This window comes from Excalfactoria chinensis, chromosome 2, assembly GCF_039878825.1.
Source record: "Excalfactoria chinensis isolate bCotChi1 chromosome 2, bCotChi1.hap2, whole genome shotgun sequence".
Classification (NCBI taxonomy): Eukaryota; Metazoa; Chordata; class Aves; order Galliformes; family Phasianidae; genus Excalfactoria; species Excalfactoria chinensis.
In genome coordinates, this window is record NC_092826.1 from 13,345,396 (window position 1) to 13,366,757 (window position 21,362).

Below are 21,362 nucleotides of genomic sequence, written 5' to 3' on the forward strand. Positions count from 1 at the left end.
ACAGCACTGGGTGCCAAGGAGCAGGGATGATGCACAGCCACATGGCTGGAGGAACGTTCATCCAGCTCCCAACAGCGGAGGCATTTGGGTGACCGCTTACAGCAGCGGCAAAGGGCAGTGCGGGCACCGAGCACAGCCCGGCACCACTGGCCCCATAGCCCCGGGACAACCGCCCCACAGTCACACTCCTTCTTTGCCCATTTATCCTTTTCCCCACGTTTAGGCTCTGCTCGCAGCCCCAGGGCGACGCAACACGGCGGTGCCGGTTCGACAGCAAGAGCGGGCAGGGCGGGGCCGGGTCAACCCCAACCAGGCCCGAGCCGACCCCCGGAGCAACGTGAGCTGCACGGGGCTGATAAACTCTCCCAGCCAGCGGACCGGACCGGGCCACCTCCGCCCCGCAGGGCTCCCAGCCCAGAGGGACGCGGCAGCCCCATCACGGTACGCGCGGACCAGAGCCGCCCCCGAACCCTCCGCGCGTCCCCGCGGCGCGAGCACGGCGGCGCCCCCCGCCCGGCGGCGGCTTATGAATGGGTGCAGCGGAAGCCCCGCCCCCCCGGACGTGACGCCCCGCCAATGGGGGCGCGGGGCTGCGTGGCTGGATGAGGTCAGCGCGGCGGGGCCGGGGCGGGGGCGGTGCGCGGGGGGCCGGCTGAGGCGGGGGTCGCGGCCCGCGGGCGGGCGGGCAGGAAGGGTGCGGGGCTCGGCGGCCGCTGGCCCGGGGGGAGGCGGGAGAAGGCGGGAGGGGCGGGGAAGGAGGAGGAGGAGGAGAAGGAGGCGGCGAGGATCGGGAGCCGCTGCCATCCCGGGGGCCGCGCAGGCGAGGAGCGAGCGGCGCCGGGGCCGGGCTGGGGGGGGCACCCGCCGGGCGATGCGGGGCTTCGTCAGGCTGCGGCGCGGCTCCCGCCGGCTGTGAGCGCTGCGGGGCCGGCAGCCGGGCGGCGGAGAGGGGAGGGAAGGGCGGGCGGGAGGCGGAGGGAGGGAGGAGGGCGGGGAGGCGGGAGCGTGGCGGAGGAGAGGGCCGGGAAGGCGGGAGCGGGGCTGCCCCGGTGCCCGCCCCGCGCGGGGGGCCGGCCCCTGAGTGCATGCGGGGCGCCCCGCCGGGCCGCCGCCGGCCCGCCGCCGCCCGCCGCCCCTGAGAGAGCGGCGGCGAAAAGTTGCGGCGGTCGCCCACATGCGCGGCCCCAGCCCGCGGCTTGGGGAAAGGCGCCGAGCGGAGGTGGGCGAAGAGAGTTTGAAGTGTTTGCCGGCGGGAAGATGGCGGACCGGAGCTGAGAGCGGCGCCCGGAGAACTCGGGCCGCCCCCCGCCTTCCTCCGCAGCCCCCCGGACCCCCGCCGGACACATGCAGGCCAAAAAACGCTACTTGACGCTGCTCTCCGCCGGCACCTGTCTCGCCCTGCTGCTCTACCTCGGAGGCGTGCAGCTGCGGGCAGCCCGCGCCCCGCGCCGCGCCGCGCCGCCCGGTAGCGGCCGGCATGGCCCCGGCGGCGAGCGGCCCTGGCCCCGCTTCCCCGACGCGCTGCGGCCCTTCGCGCCCGGCCCCGAGGGCGGCGGCGGCGGCGGCGGCGGCGCCCGCGTCTCCCCCCGGCAGCGGCGGGACGCCAGCGCCGGCCTCTACCGCGGGCGCCGCTGCCGCATGGAGTCCTGCTTCGACTTCGCCCTTTGCCGGAAAAACGGCTTCAAGGTCTACGTGTACCCGCAGCAGAAGGGGGAGAAGATCGCCGAGAGCTACCAGAACGTCCTGGCGGCCATCGAGGGCTCCCGCTTCTACACCTCCGACCCCAGCCAGGCGTGTCTCTTCGTGCTCAGCCTGGACACGCTGGACCGGGACCAGCTCTCCCCGCAGTACGTGCACAACCTCCGCTCCAAAGTGCAGAGCCTCCACTTGTGGAACAACGGGAGAAATCACTTGATTTTTAATTTATATTCCGGCACCTGGCCCGACTACACCGAGGACGTGGGCTTCGACATCGGGCAGGCCATGCTGGCCAAAGCCAGCATCAGCACCGAGAACTTCAGACCCAATTTTGATGTTTCTATTCCGCTCTTTTCTAAGGATCACCCCAGGACAGGAGGGGAGAAGGGATCTTTGAGGTTTAACACCATCCCTCCTCTCAGGAAGTACATGTTGGTATTCAAGGGGAAAAGGTACCTGACAGGGATAGGGTCAGACACCAGGAATGCCTTATATCACGTCCACAACGGGGAGGACGTTGTCCTCCTGACCACCTGCAAGCACGGCAAAGACTGGCAAAAGCACAAGGATTCGCGCTGCGATAGAGACAACACCGAATACGAGAAGTAAGTGAGCGCTCGAGCCGCGGTCCTGCGGGTGGGTCGGGGTGTCCGCGGCCGCTCCACACGGCGATGGCTGCGAGACCGTGCCCGGCGGAGCGCCCGTGGCCCTCGGGCAGCAGAGTGCTGCTGGCAGTGCTGCGCACCGGGCGCTGCCCTCTCGGAGCCCTGCCTTGGAGCTGCGAGAGTTGGAGGCCAAGGGCTCGTGCTGCCGGGCCGGTTGCTGCCGGGTGTCACAGCCTCGCAGCTCTTGGCTGGAGCTGACGGCGCCGGGCAGAAAGGGAAGCGCCGTGCTGAGCGAGACCCTGCGTGCGAGTGCCTGCGTCTGTGTGTGAGGATGTGCGAGTGCTGTGAACACGGTTTGTGTTTAGCGCTTCGTCTCCTGGCTGTCCCTGATCCTCGTTTCTCCGTGCCGGCAGTGCCGGATCGCTGCGCCGTTACCTTCCCGAATGCTTTTCAGGTTTGTGCTTAGAGCTGCTGGGAAAATCTCTTCTGGGGAGCTACCTCCAGCGCTGCAGTGCTGACTGAGCTGCGTGCAGCCCATCTGAATGCTGACCGGCACCGCGCTGCCTGCTGAGTGGATGCGTGTGAAGTTTTCCGCGAGAGCAGCTTCCACGTTGCAGGAGGCAGCCGCTGCATCGAGCGGAGCAGCGTTGTGCCGTGCAGCCAGCGGCGCGTGGTGGGGCTGCGGGAAGGGCTTTGCAATGCGCTGTGAGCGTGGGTGGAAACACTCCTGGGGAGGAGCAGTGCAGGAACTCCCATGGCATCGGCGCTGAGCAGAACTTCCCGTCCGCCGCCTGCTTTCCACCGAAAGCGGCCACAGGGGCTGGAAGGGACTGGTTTGAGAGCAGCGAAATGTGGGGCCGCTCTGGTAAATCTGTCCCAGGGTGGGGAGGCAGCAGCAAAATGCTGGGCAGGCGTTACTGCCACCTGATGTTGGGGAGCTTTTAGTGGATGGGGATGTACACATGGAAAAACCCAGTGGGGATACAGTGAAGAGTAGCAGCGGTGCGGAGATGCTGAGCTGAAGTCATGCTGTTGGTGACGGGGGTCCCGTAGGTCTCCCTGGGAGTGGCACCGGCAGGGCAGAGCTGTGGCCGAGGCCTTCAGGTTGTGCTGCTGTTTGGCACAGGAGGAGCAATGTGAGCCAACTGTGAGATACGAAAGGTCTGCATTATTGGTTGTGCTCCCCGTTGTCTGGCTGTCACAAAAACAAACACCGGCTGTTGTTTGACATGAGTAAGAACTTTTTATTCCCCCAGCCATAGCGTTTGTCCTAATACAAGATACGGCTCTCCTCATAAGCTTTGCCCTTTGCTGCCTGTTTCTCAGCACCAGGCGCACACACAGAGGTGTGCCGTGCTGCTCACACGCAGCGTGCTGCCTGCTGGCACACAGCCGTGCTGTGCCGGTGGTGGCTTCAGCATTCCCTCGCAGCGCCGCCGGGTAAGACAGGAAGTGAAAAAGGATGATCACCAGAAAATGAGATGACACGAAGAGCTGAGGCACACTGGGCTCCTGGCGCTCAGACACCGTGCTGAGCGGTTACTGAAGCCCTTTGGCTTCGTGTCTGGTGGGAGCATCCCTCTGTGGTGCTCAGCGCGGCCAGCAGCCACGCGTGCCATCTGCTGATGCTCAGTGCTGCTTCACCGTTAGGGCACTGACCCCACGTGGAGTTTGCCTGGCTCCATAAACCCAACAAGGTCACACCCCGAGGGCAGGTTCTGCTGGGCAGAAGGCTCAGATGAGAGTGCCGTGGAGGACTCTGCTCAGCCTAACTTGGCAGCTGACCATCATTGGGACTGTGCTGCTCGGAAATGTCTCTAAGCTGGACCTTTGCTGGTCTGAGTAAACTGCGGGCCTTGAGAGCCATACCCAGAATGCTGCTGTGGAACTTTTTCAGCTCGAGTCTAACAGCGTGTCTTTGAGGTTTTCATCAGGGAAGGGATAAGCGCCTTCTTCAAGATACACATAGTTGCGTATCCATGTAGGACTGGGAGGGCCACGCGGCGCCCTGCTGCTCCTGTGCTGCAGCACTTTGCAGGGCCAGCGTTGATGCTGGCCTTGATGTGCTGCCCCAGTGTGAGGGGCAGAGCTTACTGAGCTGGGTTGACCAGGTGGTCAGGTTGTAAAACATGGCGATCTCATGTCAGTGAGGTGGGGTGTGTTCTGTTACCCTCAGTGCAGCACACGCTGTACGTTACTCATCGTGTGGATCTATCTGCTCACAGTGTCAGCATTGAGACTGAGCAAGGTCTGTGTCTGCAGGATGTATTCCTCCCTCTGGGAATGTGACAGAGCCAAGAAGGGTGCCCTCCTCACCCATGGAAAATGCCAAAGCATCTTCCACTGGGGGGAAGGTGAGGATGCCATGTGTGTGTTAGACTCCCTGTCCCTGAACTGTACTGAAAGATCTGTCTGTATGTTACAGCTAATTAATTTGCATCCCAGTTACGCATCTCAACAGATAAAACAGGCCAAAATGAATTGCATCACTGTGATTAGACTAACTACTAGCAAAGAGAACTTAGAGGAAAACGAAGAAAACCTCTGGTTTCTTCACGGTGCCTTTGGCTCCATCAGAGTTGGACTTTGCCACCAGTGCTGGAACCATCGGACTTCCCCAATTCCTGCTCAGAAGGGCTTTAGCTTTGAGCTTTCCCTTTCACAAAGGGTTAAGTGAGCGAGCAGTGCTGTTGAAGTTTGAAGACAGCCTCTTAAATATTTAATGACGGTCTAAATATATACATACGTACAATGTGTTTTAAACAAAGGCAGGATTCGTGTACAGGCTCAACTGGTTCCAAATAATTATGTTTTTGGAAGGCAACATAAATAGCTGTGGATACTGAAAGTAATTGTAGAATGTGATAATTTAATCAAGGCAGATGCATGGATTCACACCAGAACGGGGATCTTTGTAGGAGAATTAATGCTGTTGTCTGTGGCGTTCCCCTGATGGCTGCCTTCAGCCCTGCCTTCAGAAAACGGGGTGCATAGCAAGGCATAGCATAGCCTTACACTAAAGTGTAAGGGCTCGTTGTTCAACGCCCTTATACCCGGATCTGTGCAGGATAGCTGTAGTTAACGTCAGCAATGAGGTGATGGGGGAATAAAACCAAAACAGATAAGGAACAGAATCAAAGAGAGGAGGCAGGAGAAGAGAAGTTAAGCAGCAATTTTGGACAGCTGTAAACTTCCATGGGGTGGTGGAGACTGAGTGTAGCTCAGCTTTCTTCATAGGTTTAATGCTTTTCAAGCAGTCAGTGTTCAAGAAGTGTGTATAGCATGAGACCAAGCAGAAAACAGGGCAGCACGGCATGGACTGGACTGGCAAGAGGAGACTGAGGGCTTTTGGTAAGGAGTGGCCGTCCTTAGACCTGTTTGGTGCTGTCTGGGCGCTGGCAAAAAGCATGCTTATAGCTGGGACAGCTCTGCAGGGCGCACAGGGACCTTTGGCGTGGTTGTGTGGGGTGTTATGGGGAAAACACCCAGCCAGACACATGTGTGCGGCTGCTTTCTGTAATCCCCGGTGCTCTGCAGGCTTACCTGGTGTGCACTCTGCTGGTGGAACGTGTGTCAATCACAGCTGCACCTCCTGCCATAAAAGCACTGTCCCAAGCGAAGGTTGCAGGGATGTGCAGTGAGCGCACAGCGGGAAGAAAAGCAATTTCAGTTTCGTTTCCTCCCCACCGGGACTTATGTACACATATGAAAATGAAGAAATAGCTGACACTAGGGGTGAGTGTGCTGCTCACAGGACTGGCAGGGGAACATGCAGGACGGCTGGAGGTGTGATGGGAATCTCAGTGCTGTGCGTGTATGTGTGTGTTTGGAACTAACGCAAAATTCCTTTTTCAACATCTTGAGCTTTGGTGCGCTGTATTAAAATATGAAGGTACGTTACTGATATGGTGTTACAGGTCAGCTTTTATGCAGCTATTAGGACAGGGCTGAGAAGTTTCTGTGCTGCTTGTCTGGAACGGGGTCTGACCCTGAGAGCAGTGAGCTGAGCTGGGACAGAACGGGCCCACGGATCCCAAATATCACCCGTCTGTTTCTGGGGCTTGGGTGAAACTCAAGAACTGCTAAGAGACCTTGGGTGTTTTCCCAGAGCGTCTTGGCTCCTGCAGAGACCGAACCCCATCAGACTGCTTTTTTATTTTCATATCAGTTTTCAGGGACCTGGAAATGTGCCTGTTGTACAATGCGTTTATTCCAAAGAGCGGTAAGCAGGTAAACAACAAAGCTCCCCTGCCTCAGCGCACCTTGGTGAAGCACATTTGTTGCAACATGTTCCTCCCTCTGCTCAGTGCATATCAGGGTGTCCTAATGTCTCTTTTGGAGCTGATGGGAAAAGGTGTGAGTTCTTGAGCAGGGTGCAGTGCATGTGCCCCTAAGGCCACCAAGGTAAGGATGGTAATTGCTATTGATGCACACCTTAAGGGGACATTGTGCTGGCACCCTGCAGGTGCGTGGTGTCCATCCATCCCACACATGCTCCAGTGTCCGTCCGTCCTACAGAACACAAGGCTGCTTGAGCAGGGTCATGCACTATGCCTGTGGGTGCATCCAGCCTCCCTCCTAACTGAGTGATTAAGCTTTCTTGTGGGGTAAGTTATTATAATTGCTCGCTCCAGGCTTTTCCACATCGCTTCTGTCAAGCGTCTAACCCGAGGCTGTGTGGTGACAAACTGTTACGGCAGGTGGCTGGTCTGGTCCTTTTTCTGTAGGCAGAAATGTTGGTGTTGCAGGATAACTTAATGATAAACAGTTATCACTGAGTGGCAGTAGAAAACTGAAACGAAAAACAGTCTAAGCCATCGTTTCCATGTTATGCAGAATTAAACCTGAAATGGGTTTGTTGAACCCAACCCAACACTGAGCTGAAGTCATGATTCCAGCCCGGACTGACCAGCTGTGCCCTAGGAAGATGCTGCAACAAGGTTAATGGCATGGAGGTGATAAGTTGATGGCTGGACTAGATGATATTAGTGGTCTTTCCAGCCATAACGATTCTTTGATTTTAAGGATGTGCTTCCCATACCCTGCATTAGCCCCAAGAGAAGGATAAATGCACATAACTACATATCAATATTGGGAAGGTTATTGCATCCAACCTAGTGTTGGAAGATCAGACTGAAACCCAAGTTTCAGACTGTGCTGGAAATAATCTGTGTACATATACATATACAGCCTTGGAACAGTCCACTGGAGAGGAAAACAGCAGCCGACTGAGAGGGAAGTAAATGAGACTGGTGGGCACAAAACACTTATTTACTCAACAGATGTGAGTGAAGAGAATGTGCTGTAATCTGATGATTTCTGGAGTATTATCTGTGATTGCTTTCCCTTTCTCACTCTGAGATTTCTTTCAGCAAATCCACAGAGTTCTGTGGTCTTTGGTAAACACACGGCTGTAATACCCAGAGGAAAGCAGTCAGTGGGCACATGGATAACTGGAAGTGAAGCGCTGGCCGCATCCTGCCTTGGTGGCTTTATTTCTCAAGGACTTGGCTATAGCTGAGGGATGATGCAAGTTGCATATCCCTGTCCCGTGTCGTAGGGAGATGAGTTCAGCACACAGGAATGTGTAACTTTAGGTTATATTTAACACTCTGCATCTTTCCAGGATGCTTAGTGTTTTGGGGCATATGGGTGTCCTACACTTGCTGCTGTGCTTTGGGGCTGCAAGTCCAAGGCAGAGCATGCTGGGGATGTTACTTCTATGTGTGTGTGTGGAGCAGATTGCTGTTTGAGACAGCTTGAACTCCTGCACTGGGAGAGGCTGAGGAGGATGTTCAGAGCAGTCCTTGTCCTGGAATTGCAGCGGGAGGTGGTTTGCACACGGCTGGGTGAGAGACGGGCACGCTGGGGCTGTGCAGAGGAGCCTGCTGGAGGAATGAATTCAAGATGAGAACAAAAGAGAGGAGATTTGTTTCACATGAGGAAAGAAAAGTAATGCTTTCAGAAATCCAGGCACTTGCTCAGCAGAATTTTGTGCCTAGCTGCTCAGCTGAGAAAGAACCTAAACGAGCGTTTGCAGTTAAATGACTTTCAAATGTGATGTGACTTTCTAAAATAGTACTGTGAATGGGAATAAGGAAACATAACTTTGAGCCAGTTGTGGAGGTTGGGACTCCTCAATAAGGAGAGGAAGGAGGTGCCATTTTCTCTAGGCGCCACACAAAAACAAATTTGTATTGGGTTGTGTTTTCTTTTCAGGTTTCCCAGATCACGGCATACGGTCAGTTTCAATACAGGAGCCCTTTGGTTCCCATTGCTTCTTGTGGCCGGCTCCAGGTGTCATCACTCACCCAGGTGCAGAGGCTGTGCCAGTCCTGGTGCTGTACTGAGGGCTCCGCAGTGCTGCGAAGGAGTCTGCAGAGCTGCCTGTGCTGAAGAGGGCTTCCTTCCCCCTGGTTTCTGTTCCAGAGATAGATGAAAACAAAATAATTCCTACGTTCCTAAGTGAATTTCCCGTTCGTTCACTTTTTTTTCTCTAATATACTCTTTGTGTTTGTGAATGAAGCAGAATTAGGGCTAATTTAGTTGATTGGCTGCAGAACAAAAGTATTCAGTGCTAAGAATGGGAAATGAGAAGGCCTTTCTGAAATGTTACTTTTTTGCATAATTGTAATAGGTTATAATTACACAGTTAGGCGTTCGACAGCGTGTTGGCTGTAAACACGGTCAGGAGAAGTGTCTGGCTGCTCCCGTGTGATCCCAGCACGGTCCCATTGCTGCAGCAGCAGCACCTTGGCAGGACGCTGGGCTGCAGGCAGCGCAGCTCTGTTCCCCTCCCACCAAATTAGCGCTGCTCGATGCGGCTGTGTCAGCCCATTGACACCAATCAATGAGATCAATCACTGCTCGGCTCCTTCTCGGCAGAACGGAGCGCAGCGCTGATGGCTGCAAGTGGCCGGTGGGTCCTAAATGGAAAATGTGTGCCAGAGTGTTTTAAAGTAGGTGTGGGGGACCTCGTGCTGTTAACCATCAGTTCTTTGAGGCTGCAGAAGTGCATGGATGCCCATCCATCCTGGATGTCACACCTTTTGTCTTGCTTGGGCTGCACTGAAAGAAGGGGAATTGTCTGGAGCTGCATCTGCAAATGTTGCTCTGAAAGTATTGCCTTTTAATTATTTCCGTGGAAACTGCAACAGATACAAAGAGCACAATAACACTATTTAATGCAGCACATTCTCAGCTACAAAACACTTTTTCAACACAGTCACCTCTATTAGCTCTGCATTTTCATCCGTGATGAACAAGAGCCTGCGGAGGTGACTTGCTGTGGCCACTGCTGGAATGCTCCGCCTCACTGTGCTCACATCCACTGTCTGGTCTCCACGAGCAGTCAGCAAACATCGATGAATGTCAATAGGTGCAGTTTATTCTGCAGGGAGGAATTTGGTGACACACCTTCTGCTCTGTCAGACTGCCCTTCTACTGCCATCTGTTGCGTGACAACAGCATGTAATGGGATATTGGTGGGAAGGTTCAACCTCTGCTGCTGTACCTTCAGCATCCTCTGATGTCACAGGCCAACATAGTAGAGTAGGAGGCATTACTTTCAGAGCAGCCTATATAAAATATATATATGATTCCCTAAAACACCACAGCTGTAGGACCCAAAGGCTGCCAGCCCGGTGAGAGCACTGCAGGATGAGCATAACTGCATCATGCTGGGTGCAGGAACGTGGACAGGAGTGTGACTGCAAACCCTCAGCAAGGAGAAGCTGTGGAAAGCCCCTGCTGCTGCAGAATGCTTCTCCTTGTGGGTTCCTGCATTTACAGCTGGGAGTGTGCGCAGGAAGCAGGTTAGCATGGTTCTTCTGGCAGTAGTTCTGGGGTCAGTGTGACCCTGCTGGCCTCTGAGCTAAGCCAGCACCAAGTGCTTCCTTCATGCAGCTGCAGGGAGTTTAGTTACAAATCTTGCTTTTCTTTCATTCTCCTTATCAAGACTTGACTTCTTCTGAACAGCTTTTTTCCTGCAGGCAATGGCAGGTACCCATCACAGCACCAAACTGCTGGTGCAGTCACATAGTTCCATGGGCGACTGCCCACGGCCCATCAACCTTCTCCCTGCTCAGAATGAAATCGCAGGCAACCTTTGGAAGTCAGAACCTTAGTCTGGAGGGGAGGACGAGTTCTTGTTTTTGTGTCTGGTTCTGTGTCTGAGAAGGTTGCAATGGGTGTGCCTGCTCAGGGACTCCATCAGCTGCAGCGGGAAGATAAACACATACGTGTTTCATCTCCTGGATTTGCCACCAACCATCGTGCTGGGTGCTAGCAGATTTTTTTTTTTAATTAAATATAATTTACCTAATCCCAGTGAGAAACATAATTACAGGATTTATTTTGTATCCCGCGATTTCAGAATTGCTTTATAAAGAAGAATAACATTTCCCCCTGAAGGGCTGTTTGTAAACGAACAAACAAAATGGAAAAACAAACTAGGCTTCTCTAGAAGTAATAAATCACAGGCAGGAAGCAACAACAGCAACGACAAAAGGCATCTAATATGTTGGAGCTGCAGTAATGCTGAAAATTAATAATTGCTAAGTTGGTGCCAAAAGAGAGCGAATGCATTATGGATTTGAGGAAACACCTGTAGCTCACTGAGTGTCAGCACATTTTTGCATAAGCGGTGGGAAACCCTGATCAGAAAATGTACAAGTGTGCAATCTGCAGCCTGAGGATCCAGTGCCGCAAAGGATGTGGGAACCGCGTGTTCGGGTGAAACCTTAGAAGGCGCTTTGCAAGAGCAGGGTCTGAAACTGCACACTGAACGTCTTCAGTTTCTGATCAGAAGGGTTTAAGGAATTCGGTAAGTCACGACTGGAGTCTCAGGGTGAGATTTACTGTGCTGTAAAACCTTCGCACGAGAAGGTACGTGTGGCTGCTTAAAATAGTTGCAAACAAATAGCAGCCTATCACCCTCCTCTCACACTCTTTGTTCCCCCTAAAACTGAAAGGTAAGGCCGCTGCTTGAATGGTAATGCAATAATATATCAAGTGAGTGATCGCATCAGGCATGGACACTTACCAAATCACAGTGAGATAACTGTGAATAACTCTCTAGTTTCAACAATTTGCATGGCCATTAACAATTGATGGGTTTCCCTTAGAACCGCATTATCTATGGCAGCAGGATCTATTCCCGTGTACCGCTCCTGCATGTTAAGTGCCAGAGAATTTCTCCCAAGTAAGAGTAATAAAAGTCTGATAGCAGCAAGGTGACTGGAACAGGTAGGGATTTCAAGGGGACATCTCTGAAGGTGGGAAGTATTTCAGGCAATTGTTCTTTTTCATTTCTCTCTCCTCATTCCTTGCGTTTTTAAATACAGTTCTGCAAGTCTTGATGCAGGCTGGCGTTCTCTTTATTACTTGGCATGTTCTCAGGCTGCCCGGCTGGCTTTGGCACGTGGATCCATTTAAGAAAGGTTTAAAAACCATTTTGTTTTAGTTTTGGCTTGTCCGTGTGTCTCAAGGCGCAGTCGTGCGTATTTAACAAAAGATGAAATCTGAGCTAAATTTAGCAGTCCTAGGTTGCTGTCTGTCTCTTTTATGGGAGTGATGCTGAGGAAGTGTCAGAGATGTGTTTTCCTGATGAGAATCATGCCACCACTGCCATACATGTACCACAGGTTCCATACTTAGAGCTTTCATCTTCACCTCGCAGTGTCAGCTCTTGCCAGATTCTTCTGTCAGGTTGACTTTTCCAGTCCCAAATAATCCTCTTTTTGCTTCATTTTAGCACACTTTTCCCACTGCCCCCTTTCCTTTCATGGTGCTGCTGTTGTGGCAAGATGAAAGTGACTGAATGAAGAGATGGAGGGAAGAGGTGGACCACTGGAACACATGAGCCTCTGCTGGAGGTTGGGGATGCAGCAACACCCACAGCTCAGGAGCCCGGCATACTCCCCTTGCATTGCTGGCAAACCAGCTGCCACGGGCACTGCAAGCTGAAATAGAAAATGCAATGATTAGAATGCATGCCCTTTGGCTTTGTGTGTAGAAACATCCCTGAATTTCCAATGAAAACAGCTTTTCTGCTTTTTTGTTCTGGTGGTTGCTTCTAGCAGCCTATAATAAACCTTCCTAGCAAAAAGGATTTGTAATGTTGCTTCATTTTTAATGAAAAACCTTTCTGCCACAGGTCACGGTAAAATAATTAGCAGTGAGATTCGTGTTGTGTCTGAAATGAGAGCTATGGGCTTGGGGGTGGTGATGTGGCCCCGGGTTGCCCTGGTAGTGCAGTTACTGCTTACAGCAATGCTTCTTGTTGACTTCACCTTTATCCTTGGGATAACCACGTTTCAAAATAGTCACTGCACCCATTGCTGTAATTGTATTGAGTGGCCTTACAGTTAACTGACTGGACTAATAAAGTATAGAATGCAGTGAATGTAAACAAATGCAATGAGGGGACGGTTTAAGTTGAAGATAGGCACTGGTGGAGGGCGGGACAGGAGACCCTCTCAACAGTTACAGTGGAGGGAAACCTGGAAATGAACAGCTAAACGTGGAAACCATTCCACTGTTACGTGTCTGGCATTTGCTACTGCACTGTCTATAAAATGTCTCTTTCACAAAATCTTTCTAGAAGAAGATTCCCACTGGAACACGATCCTGCCAACACAATTCCTGCCTCTTTTGCAGAATGTTAGCATTAAAGCAGTATCAGGCGTGATGCTGAAAACTGGATTGACAATGCACAGCTAGTATTGGCCTTGAGAAAGAAGCATCTATTGTCCCTCTATGATTGGCTCTTAATGCAATTAAAATGAAAAAGGAAACCACCAGTGCAAATAGGAAATGAATTTCCTAGCGATTCTTCTATAGGGGTGGACCGCTGACATCTGGCTGTTGCTGAGGAGTTGGGCATGTTCTGTTTTCCTTGAGGAGCTGTGTCCAATTCTTGCTTTTGTGCTTGTGCGTGCTTTGCGTGCCTCCCTTCAGTTGTCTCCTCCATGTTTCCAATGCATGTCCCTGCTCTCTGTTGTGGGGTTGGGTCCTGCATGCTTCTGGAAGACTGTTGTGTCAGCCTTAGCACAAGTGGAACAATCCAGCTCAAATTGAAACCTCAGTGTTGCTACTTTGGTTGATTACTTTGTTTAAAAGTCAGAAATCCCTTTGTATTTCTTTGCTATCTCCCTCATCTTCCATCATTTGAACCCATAGCTTCCTCTTTAAGCTGCGTGGCTGACTTATTTTTAACTCATGGGTTTTCCTTGTTGAGTCTGTGTGTCATTTCAGTAGCAGTAACATTAAATTCCTTCCCTCCTTTTTTTTTAAGCTTTTGGTTATTTGCAGAGTTGGGTATTAATTTTTCAGTAAGAATCCCATCTCAGGAGCCTTGTTCCCAGAGCACCAGCTGGAGGCCCCAAGCACTTGCCATGGGAGCTTGGGGACAAGAGGCACTTTTAGTGGCTACAGTTCTTACATTCGCTTCCTACCTGCTGGTTCCAAACAGCATTAATTTTTATGCATTTATTGTGTTTAATTAAAAGCAGTGCTGCTTACGGCAGTGCTTGAAGAGATTCATTCCCCACCCCCCTTCCCAATATGAAACAAATAGGCATCTGGTATTTGTTTTGTATAACACAATTCTCATAAAATGAAGAGTAATAAAACATAATTATCTGTAAAGGCTTGTTTTATAAGCCTGAGAATGAGTTCGTTTCTGCTTCGTTTTGTTCTGTTTGTAAGATAAAGGGTCTCTTTGTATGGCTCCAGCCCCTCTCCAAATTGGTAGAGCATCAATTATGCAGGGTTTTAAGCTCCTCTGGGAAGGGTGTGAGCCAGCATGAGTGCGCTCACAGAGGCACTGGGGCATCTTCAGGGATGGGGAGGACGTGTTTTATGTCTCTTCTAAAAAATTTCCCTCCCAGACAATGGGTTTTTACTTGAAAGCTTTGGTAATGTCCAAGTCTGCAGACTGTTCCAAAGGAGGAGTGAAGGTCAGTGTTTCTGTAAGCCCTTCTGCTTCGCTTTGCCCCTGCTGTAGTCCCACCAAACCCTTTACCACCACCAAACATGAGCTGGCTCTGGGGACCCAGCTTTCCTGAGCATCCTCCTTGCTGGCTCAGTCCTGTGTGCCCTGGGGAGGAGGAGGTGCCTGCAAGCGATGGCATCCTCCTGCAGGCCTGGGTGCAGGGTGAGGAGCAGCAGGTGGGCAGTGCTTCTTTATTCTCTTAGTGTGCTCCACTGGTACTGCAGAGCTTGCTGTGCAATAGTGACCTGTTCCCAGGCGTTCTTTTCCTGGGAAAAAGTGTATTTGGATCATTTAACCGATGAGATATTAAAGCGAGATGTGCTAATGGCTTATGACTGTTCTAAAGGTAAAGTGTAGGGGGAGGAAATAAAAACCTCTAGGAAAACTCCCAGTCTGAGACTGTTGTTTGTTTATTTTTCTTGAAAATAGCAGTGAGCAGAATTTTGGGTGTTTGTGCTGAAAGCTAAAAGCTGCAGGGCTGCGAGGCGCCTTGGAGTTGCGCTCTGCAGTACACTCACTTAGGGCCTGTTCTCATTTGCACAATTAATTAGAGTGATAGGAGAGGAAACAGCTTCTCAGCTTTTATGTGAGTTGTAACCTTCTCAAAAGCCACCACGATTTCAGTGCTGCTCTCCCTGCGAGATTCTCTGTGTAATTCTGAACTGTAGTGCGCAGCTGCTTTTGTTCTTCTCACTCTTAGAAACAGTGGGGCTGGGAGCGTGCCTCAAAGCGCTCAGTGATGTGAGAGGGATGCGGATGCTCCAGAGGCTCAGCACTGCCTGCTGCTCCCGGAGCATGGCCCAGCAGAGCAGCACAAGGCTCTCCGAGGCAGCACCAACCCCAGCCTTGAGCAGCTCCTCTCTCACTGCCCTGCTTTGGCATCACTCCCTCAAAATGCATTTCCCTTGAAATGTGTTTTTCTTGTCTCGTCCCTGCCTGCTGACCTGGGGATGCTGAGTAATAGGCAGCTTGCTGGCTGTGGTTGTCTCTAACAGAACTGTTGTGGCTGCTCCGGGTCTGTGGGCAGCTGATTGCAGTCAGCAGCAAGTGAGGTGTTAGGAGGTAAGCTGAAGGTGAGCTGCTTCGTCTTCTGTGGCCAGAAGTTTTTCATCTGTTTAAGAAGAAGCCTCCGAAGAAGCAGAGAATGGGTGCCAGATTGGAGGCTGATGTGTAAACGTGTCATTTGGCAGCAAAGGCTCGTCTGCATGAGCTAAATGTGCTGTGTGTGCCAGAGGCTGCAGAATGCATTTGTATTCACGAGTCAAGTGGTCTGAGATGCTTGACCCCCTCCCCTACTGCATAATGCTCCACTTAGTTTTAGTGAAAGGTCTGGAATGCGTTTTACTCTGTTATTTTCTTTTTCTGGGGCATTGCTTCTCTAACTTACAGAGTTGGGAGTTATCTCCCTGGAAAGTGTACAGGTCTGTGTGCAGAACGCTCTGAGATCAGCCTTGCTTTGCATTCACAACAATGCAATTGTATTTTAAAGTTGGGGTATCCACTGATGTCACCTCCTTGTGTCTCCAGTGGGCATTACTTTCCCAGCATAATTGTGTGGGGGAGAAGCGTCCCCTAACTCAAGCTGTTAGCTTCTGTTGTGCTATAGGTGTGATGTGGACTCTTCCTGTTTATTTTGTATATTCTTTTTTATTGCCTATAGGGTCTGGCTTTTGGTGCATTTTCTTTTCCATGTGACAGTAGTGAAACGGTGCCATTTGCACATGTTCACTTGCCTTCAAAGTATCTAGGAAACCTTTATGTAGATGACTCTTACAGCTCAAATTCTTCTTTTGTAATGAATGCTGACCTGTGAAGAGCAGTGGAGTGGAGGAGAAAGGTCTGGCTTGGACTCACATTGGGCAGCTTAGGTCTCTTGTGAGGCTTGCTATAGGAAGTTCAATCCATCAAAGAGCTGTGCTCCCATCAACATTAGCGGGGGAAACAAACCCAGCAGTTTTATTTATTTGCTTTCAAGTTGTTTATGATGTTTATTATTATTTCCAGCCCTGCTGCAGCTTCCTCTGGCGCCCAGCTGTGCCGGGCCAGCAGCAGGCTGGGAAGCCCAGAAGCAGCCATGCCATGAGTGCTGTGTTTTGGGAAGCCACAGCCGAGCCAGCTCACGGGGCTGCCCAGGAAGGCTGCGCAGAGCAGAAACAAAGCTCAGTCTCACACGGAGTTGCCTTCCCTGTCTTTGTGTTGCAATTCTCCTTTATGTCAGCAGCTGAGTGTGGATGTCCAGCAGTAGCAGAGTGGTGATGGTAGCTGTCTCTTACCAAGCAGTGAAAAGGAAGGGATACTGAGGCAAATATTTAATGTGCGGGGAGGAAGAAACCAATCTTTTCCAGTTAGCTGTGTGTGGATGCATTGTGCTGTAAAGGAAAGCATCCTATAATAAAGCAAGACAGCTGCGCTTATAGCCAAAGGTGTTTGGTTGGGTTTTTTTCTGCTGTGCCTGGCAGTATGATTCCTCGTGAGACTGGTGGGGGTAGTGGGGAGGAATTGCATTCACTGAAATGGAAATCACACTGTAATTTGATACAGTGCATGGTGTCGCTAGTAATGTACATGTAAACAGAGACTCCAGCACTTGGCTCTTCAGTGGAAGACAGGTCTTCTATATTTATCTGGTTTTGCTGTTTTTGCAGCGTGCCCTGTTACACTGCTGTTAAAGAAAATCCATATTGGTTCCAAAGTGTTATTGTTTCCTAGTTCTGGGATCAATTGTACCAGACCTTTCTCTTCGACTCTGACCTCATTGCATTTAAATAGCTGGAAATTACAAGTATTTTTTGTCTCAGGGAGCACAGGAGTGATTCCATCTCTGTTTTTGCTCATCATCTCCTGTTCTATAGGATCACTTTCCTCAGCTTGGAGGAGGTTCTCCACTCCCGCTGAAGCCAATGGGAGCAGCTGCTGTTATGGATTCCCAATAGGGTTGGGCTGGAGCCCACGGTGGCTTGTTAACAGGGACAGCTCGCGCCTGCCCCGTGCAGCTTGATTGATTCCCGTGAAGCTGGCAGGCAGGATCAATTAACACGATAAAGAAATCTAAAGGAAAGGAGTATATACATTCCAAAATGCAATCTTTTAAAATGGCATGTCTAGTAAAAATGTGAAAAGAGTTTTTGCTGTCCTTTAGGCGTAGCACCAAAAAAAGAAAAACTCTACAGCACCATGCAGATCTGTGGCTTTTGTTTTCTCCAGCTGCTTGGGTTGAGTAATTTTGCTGTTTCTTTGTCTGCAAAACAAGGATACTGAATTTTTAGAAGTGCTTTGTGAGCCTCAGATAAGAGGTGCCACATGAAGCTACCTCCCTTGCTTAGCACCAGGGTTGGGGCACCAGGCTGTCCCTGCTGCCATGGGGCATTTCCAAGGGGAGATTGAGGGGGGATTGTGTCTTTCTGTGGCCACATTCGGAGCCATTCACAACTAGTCTTCTTGGTTATTTAGGATGGAAGTCCTGATTTCTTCTGGGCTTTACTTTTTTTGACAGCCTGGTTGTATTAAGTGATGGAAGGTAAGTAACAGGAACAGGGAGGAGTGGTGAGAAAGAAGAGTGGTACTTGATGCTCCAGGGCCAGTTTGAATGGAGCCTGGGGCAGCCTGACCTGGTGGGAAGTGTCCCTGCCTATGGCAGTGGTTGGAACTGGATGAATTTTAAGACCTCTTCCAACCCAGACTGCTTTATGGTTCTGCTCTAGGCTCTGAGTCCTGCTGTTGATAGGCTAGTTGTATCAATAGTGTTCATTTCTCTTCTACAAAATGCTAAAAGCAAAACAAAACAGACCCAAACCCACCAGACTGGACACTTCATCTCATGATTAATGGCAGATTTGCCCATGATGAGGATGCTGCTGGTAAGTACCGCTGTGCAGTAGTATTTATTTGAGTGCTTTGGTCGTGAAAGCTGAGATGAATACTAACTATTCTAGCCTTGGCTATATGCTTGGTTACAGAACTGTAAGAGGCAAATGGATAAAATTTCTGTAGTTGGTGTGAAGAATATAGTGACACGGTAAACTGAGCCCTGGTAGTTCATTTGGGACAGTGCAGTGGATTGTTACTACATCATAGTGAAGGAAGCTGCCAAGCAAAAACTACCATACAATTAAATGGGGCTGTTAACAGCATGACTGAGCCAATTCATTAATGACAATGGTGTATTCTTATATCTGCTTTCCCTTACAACTCCTGGGTGAGGATACTCAGAGGAAAAAAAAGACAGATGGGAAGGAGGGGGAGGGAAAGAGGCTTTCAAGACCAGGGCAGCTGCAGTGACTTTCTTTAAGCCCTTGTTCCTGCAGTTACCTGAACAGCGGTCATCTCCTGAGTGGTCTGTGGGAATGAAAAGCCAAAGTGAAGAAGCTGTGGGTGCTGTAATATTTCCTTCAGTATAGACGTAGTTGTTGTATGAGCCATGAAAATATGAGTGCTTAAAAAAGCACACACGCTTTTCTTTAAACACTAAAATAAGGCCCTGTCGCAACAAGGAACCTGAGAGCTTGGCAGTGCTCTTTGGGCACTGGGTCTGCAGGTGAGCACCAGGTCTGGGAGTGGGCAGCAGGAGCCGATGCCAGCAACCACCAGGCTGCCGAGGAGGGCAGCACATTGGGACTACATAAACTGCAGTGCTGCAGAACCGCCTGAACTTTGGCTTGCTGGGTTTGCTTCCTTTGAAGGGCTTTAGGAGATTTAGGGCTACTCTGTGTCATATGTTGGCCCAGATCCTGGATTATGTTATAATGATGGTTCTTCCCTGTGTAAGGCTCCTGGATTAAAAGATAAACAATGTGTGTGAAAGCCTGAAGGAAGGAGAGAATTAAGAATTTGCAAAGCAGCGCTCTCGGTGCAACAGCTTTTTGTTCCCTCCTGGCTCTGTTTCTTCCCATGTGTGTTCAGTAGGAGCAGGGTTACACTGCTTGGGTTTGGGCAATGAGGAGGCACCTCCAGCCAGTGAGATGAGCTGAGTTCTAGAGCTTCTGTTGGTGGATAGTGCAACATGCACGTGGGATGCGAAGATCAGATCTTATGTGAGCTCACTCATTGATTCACATTTCGTTAAAGAAATACCTGAAGTGTGATGATGTCATAGTGTGGTACATCTGGTAGTTTGTGCTTCACCAAGTGCCCGTCGTCCCTGAGCATGCTGAGGTGCAGGGCTGTGCACTGCTGCCTGAAACAAACCCAGTGGTGGTTAAAAGTTCACCATAAACGATATCTTCAGTGGAAAGTTTAAAAGATGAGGCATTTCCTGCTTTGGATCCTCGTATAAGAGCACATTAGGCGATCAGCCTGACCTCTGAACTTCCTGAGCCGAAACTTCAAAAGGGTTTTATCTCCTCTAGAATTAAGTGGCTCACAACACCCATCTGTTAAATACCTCAGCTGGAGGACACCGGGAAGTGCTGAGGTGATGCACAGACCTGTGTTTGTGTAACGGAGCACAAATTGGATGTTATTAAAATACATATATTTTTCTCCTATATGGGAACAATTTGTGTGTTTGTATGTTTGGATGATCAGTTTGACGAGTGATTTCTTCTCTTCCTAATGACCGTCACCATATGATCATCTCCCTAGTCCTGCTGCATACCTTATCTCTGATACAAGCCAGGATGCCGTTAGTTTTCTTGGCCACCCAGGCATACTGCCAGCTCATGTTCAGCAGAGCATTGACCAGCATCCCCAGATCGTTTTCCTCTGCAAAGCTTTCCAGCCAACCCACCCCAAACCTATAACACTTCATGGGGTTGTTATAACCAAAGTGCAATACCCGATACTTGGTTTTGTTATCTTCATCCCATTGACCTCAGCCCAGTGATCTGGCCTGCCTAGATTGCACTGTAGGGCCTTCATACCGCCAGGCAGATTGACAGTTTCTCCCAGCTTGTTGTTTGCAGATTTACTGAGGGTGCACTCAATCCCCTCAGCAAAGTCATCAGTAAAGATATTGAACAGGACAAACCCCAGTACTGATGCCTGGAGAACACCATCTATGACTGGTCACCAGATGGATTTAACTCCATTCACCACCACTCACTGGGCCTGGCCTTCCATCCAGTTCTTTACCCAGCAAGGAATGTACCTGTTCAAGCCACGGGCTGACAGCTTCTCCAGGAGAATATTGTGGGAGACAGTGTCAAAGGCTTTGCTGAAGACAAGGTAGACCATATCAATAGCCTTTCCCTCATCTGCCAGGTGGGTCACTCAGTCATAGAAGGAGATGAGGTTGATCAGGCAGGACCAGCATTTCATGAGCCCATGCTGACTGGGCCTAATCACCCGGTTGTCCCACACACACCATGGGATAGCACTCAAGACAAACTGCTCCATAACCGTCCCTGGCACCGAGGTCAGGCTGACAGGCCTGTAGTTCCCCAGATCCTCCTTATGACCCTTCTTGTAGATGTGAGTCACGCTGGCAAGACTCCAGTTCTCTGGGAGCTCTCTGGTTGACCAGGACTACTGACAGATGATGGAAGGTGGCTTGTCAGTCGCCTCTGCCAGCTCCCTCAGCACCTTATGGCTGAATCTCATCTGGCCCCATGGAGTTGTGACAGTCCAGGTGGAGTACAGGCCTCTGTTTCCATCTGAATCATGGGGGGTTATTCTGACCCCTCTGTCCTTGTTGCATGGGCTGATCTGATATGCAATGCATGTTTTCACTATTAAATTATGCCCTTAAAGTTTTGAGCTCTGGCATTTAATAGGAGCTTGTATGTTATGTATGGACATATTCTGTATTGTTACAGCATGGAATCTGTCAAGGAGTGTCTGAGTTACTCCACTTGTTATGGAGCTCGGGGAGGTTTCCCTGTTCCTCGGCAGCACCATGCTGCTTTGCACTTGCCTATTGCACTGAAGATGGTTTTCATCTGTATGTGCAGAAAACCTGGATTTGCTCTTAGCCAGATGAAAATAATGACTCACTTGAAAGAATACTGCCAAGTATTTATTGCTGCTCACCAGAGGATAATTTCAATAGGAATTTATCATATTTATTCAGCAGAAGACTAATAAATTCAGATTTGTTTAAACTAAGACTTGAGGAAGAAAATGGTAAA

The 21,362-nt window shown here is 50.6% G+C and overlaps 1 protein-coding gene across 1 annotated transcript in view; it reads left to right on the forward strand.

Annotated features, from left to right (window-relative positions):
* Positions 1 to 1,047: 1,047 nt before the first annotated feature.
* EXT1 (exostosin glycosyltransferase 1) overlaps positions 1,048 to 21,362 on the forward strand; it is a 156,641-nt gene continuing 136,326 nt past the window's right edge. The window contains exon 1 of the mRNA XM_072328537.1: positions 1,048 to 2,303. Coding sequence (XP_072184638.1) covers positions 1,345 to 2,303 — 959 coding nt within the window. The 5' untranslated portion in view covers positions 1,048 to 1,344. The remainder of the gene's footprint in view (positions 2,304 to 21,362) is intronic.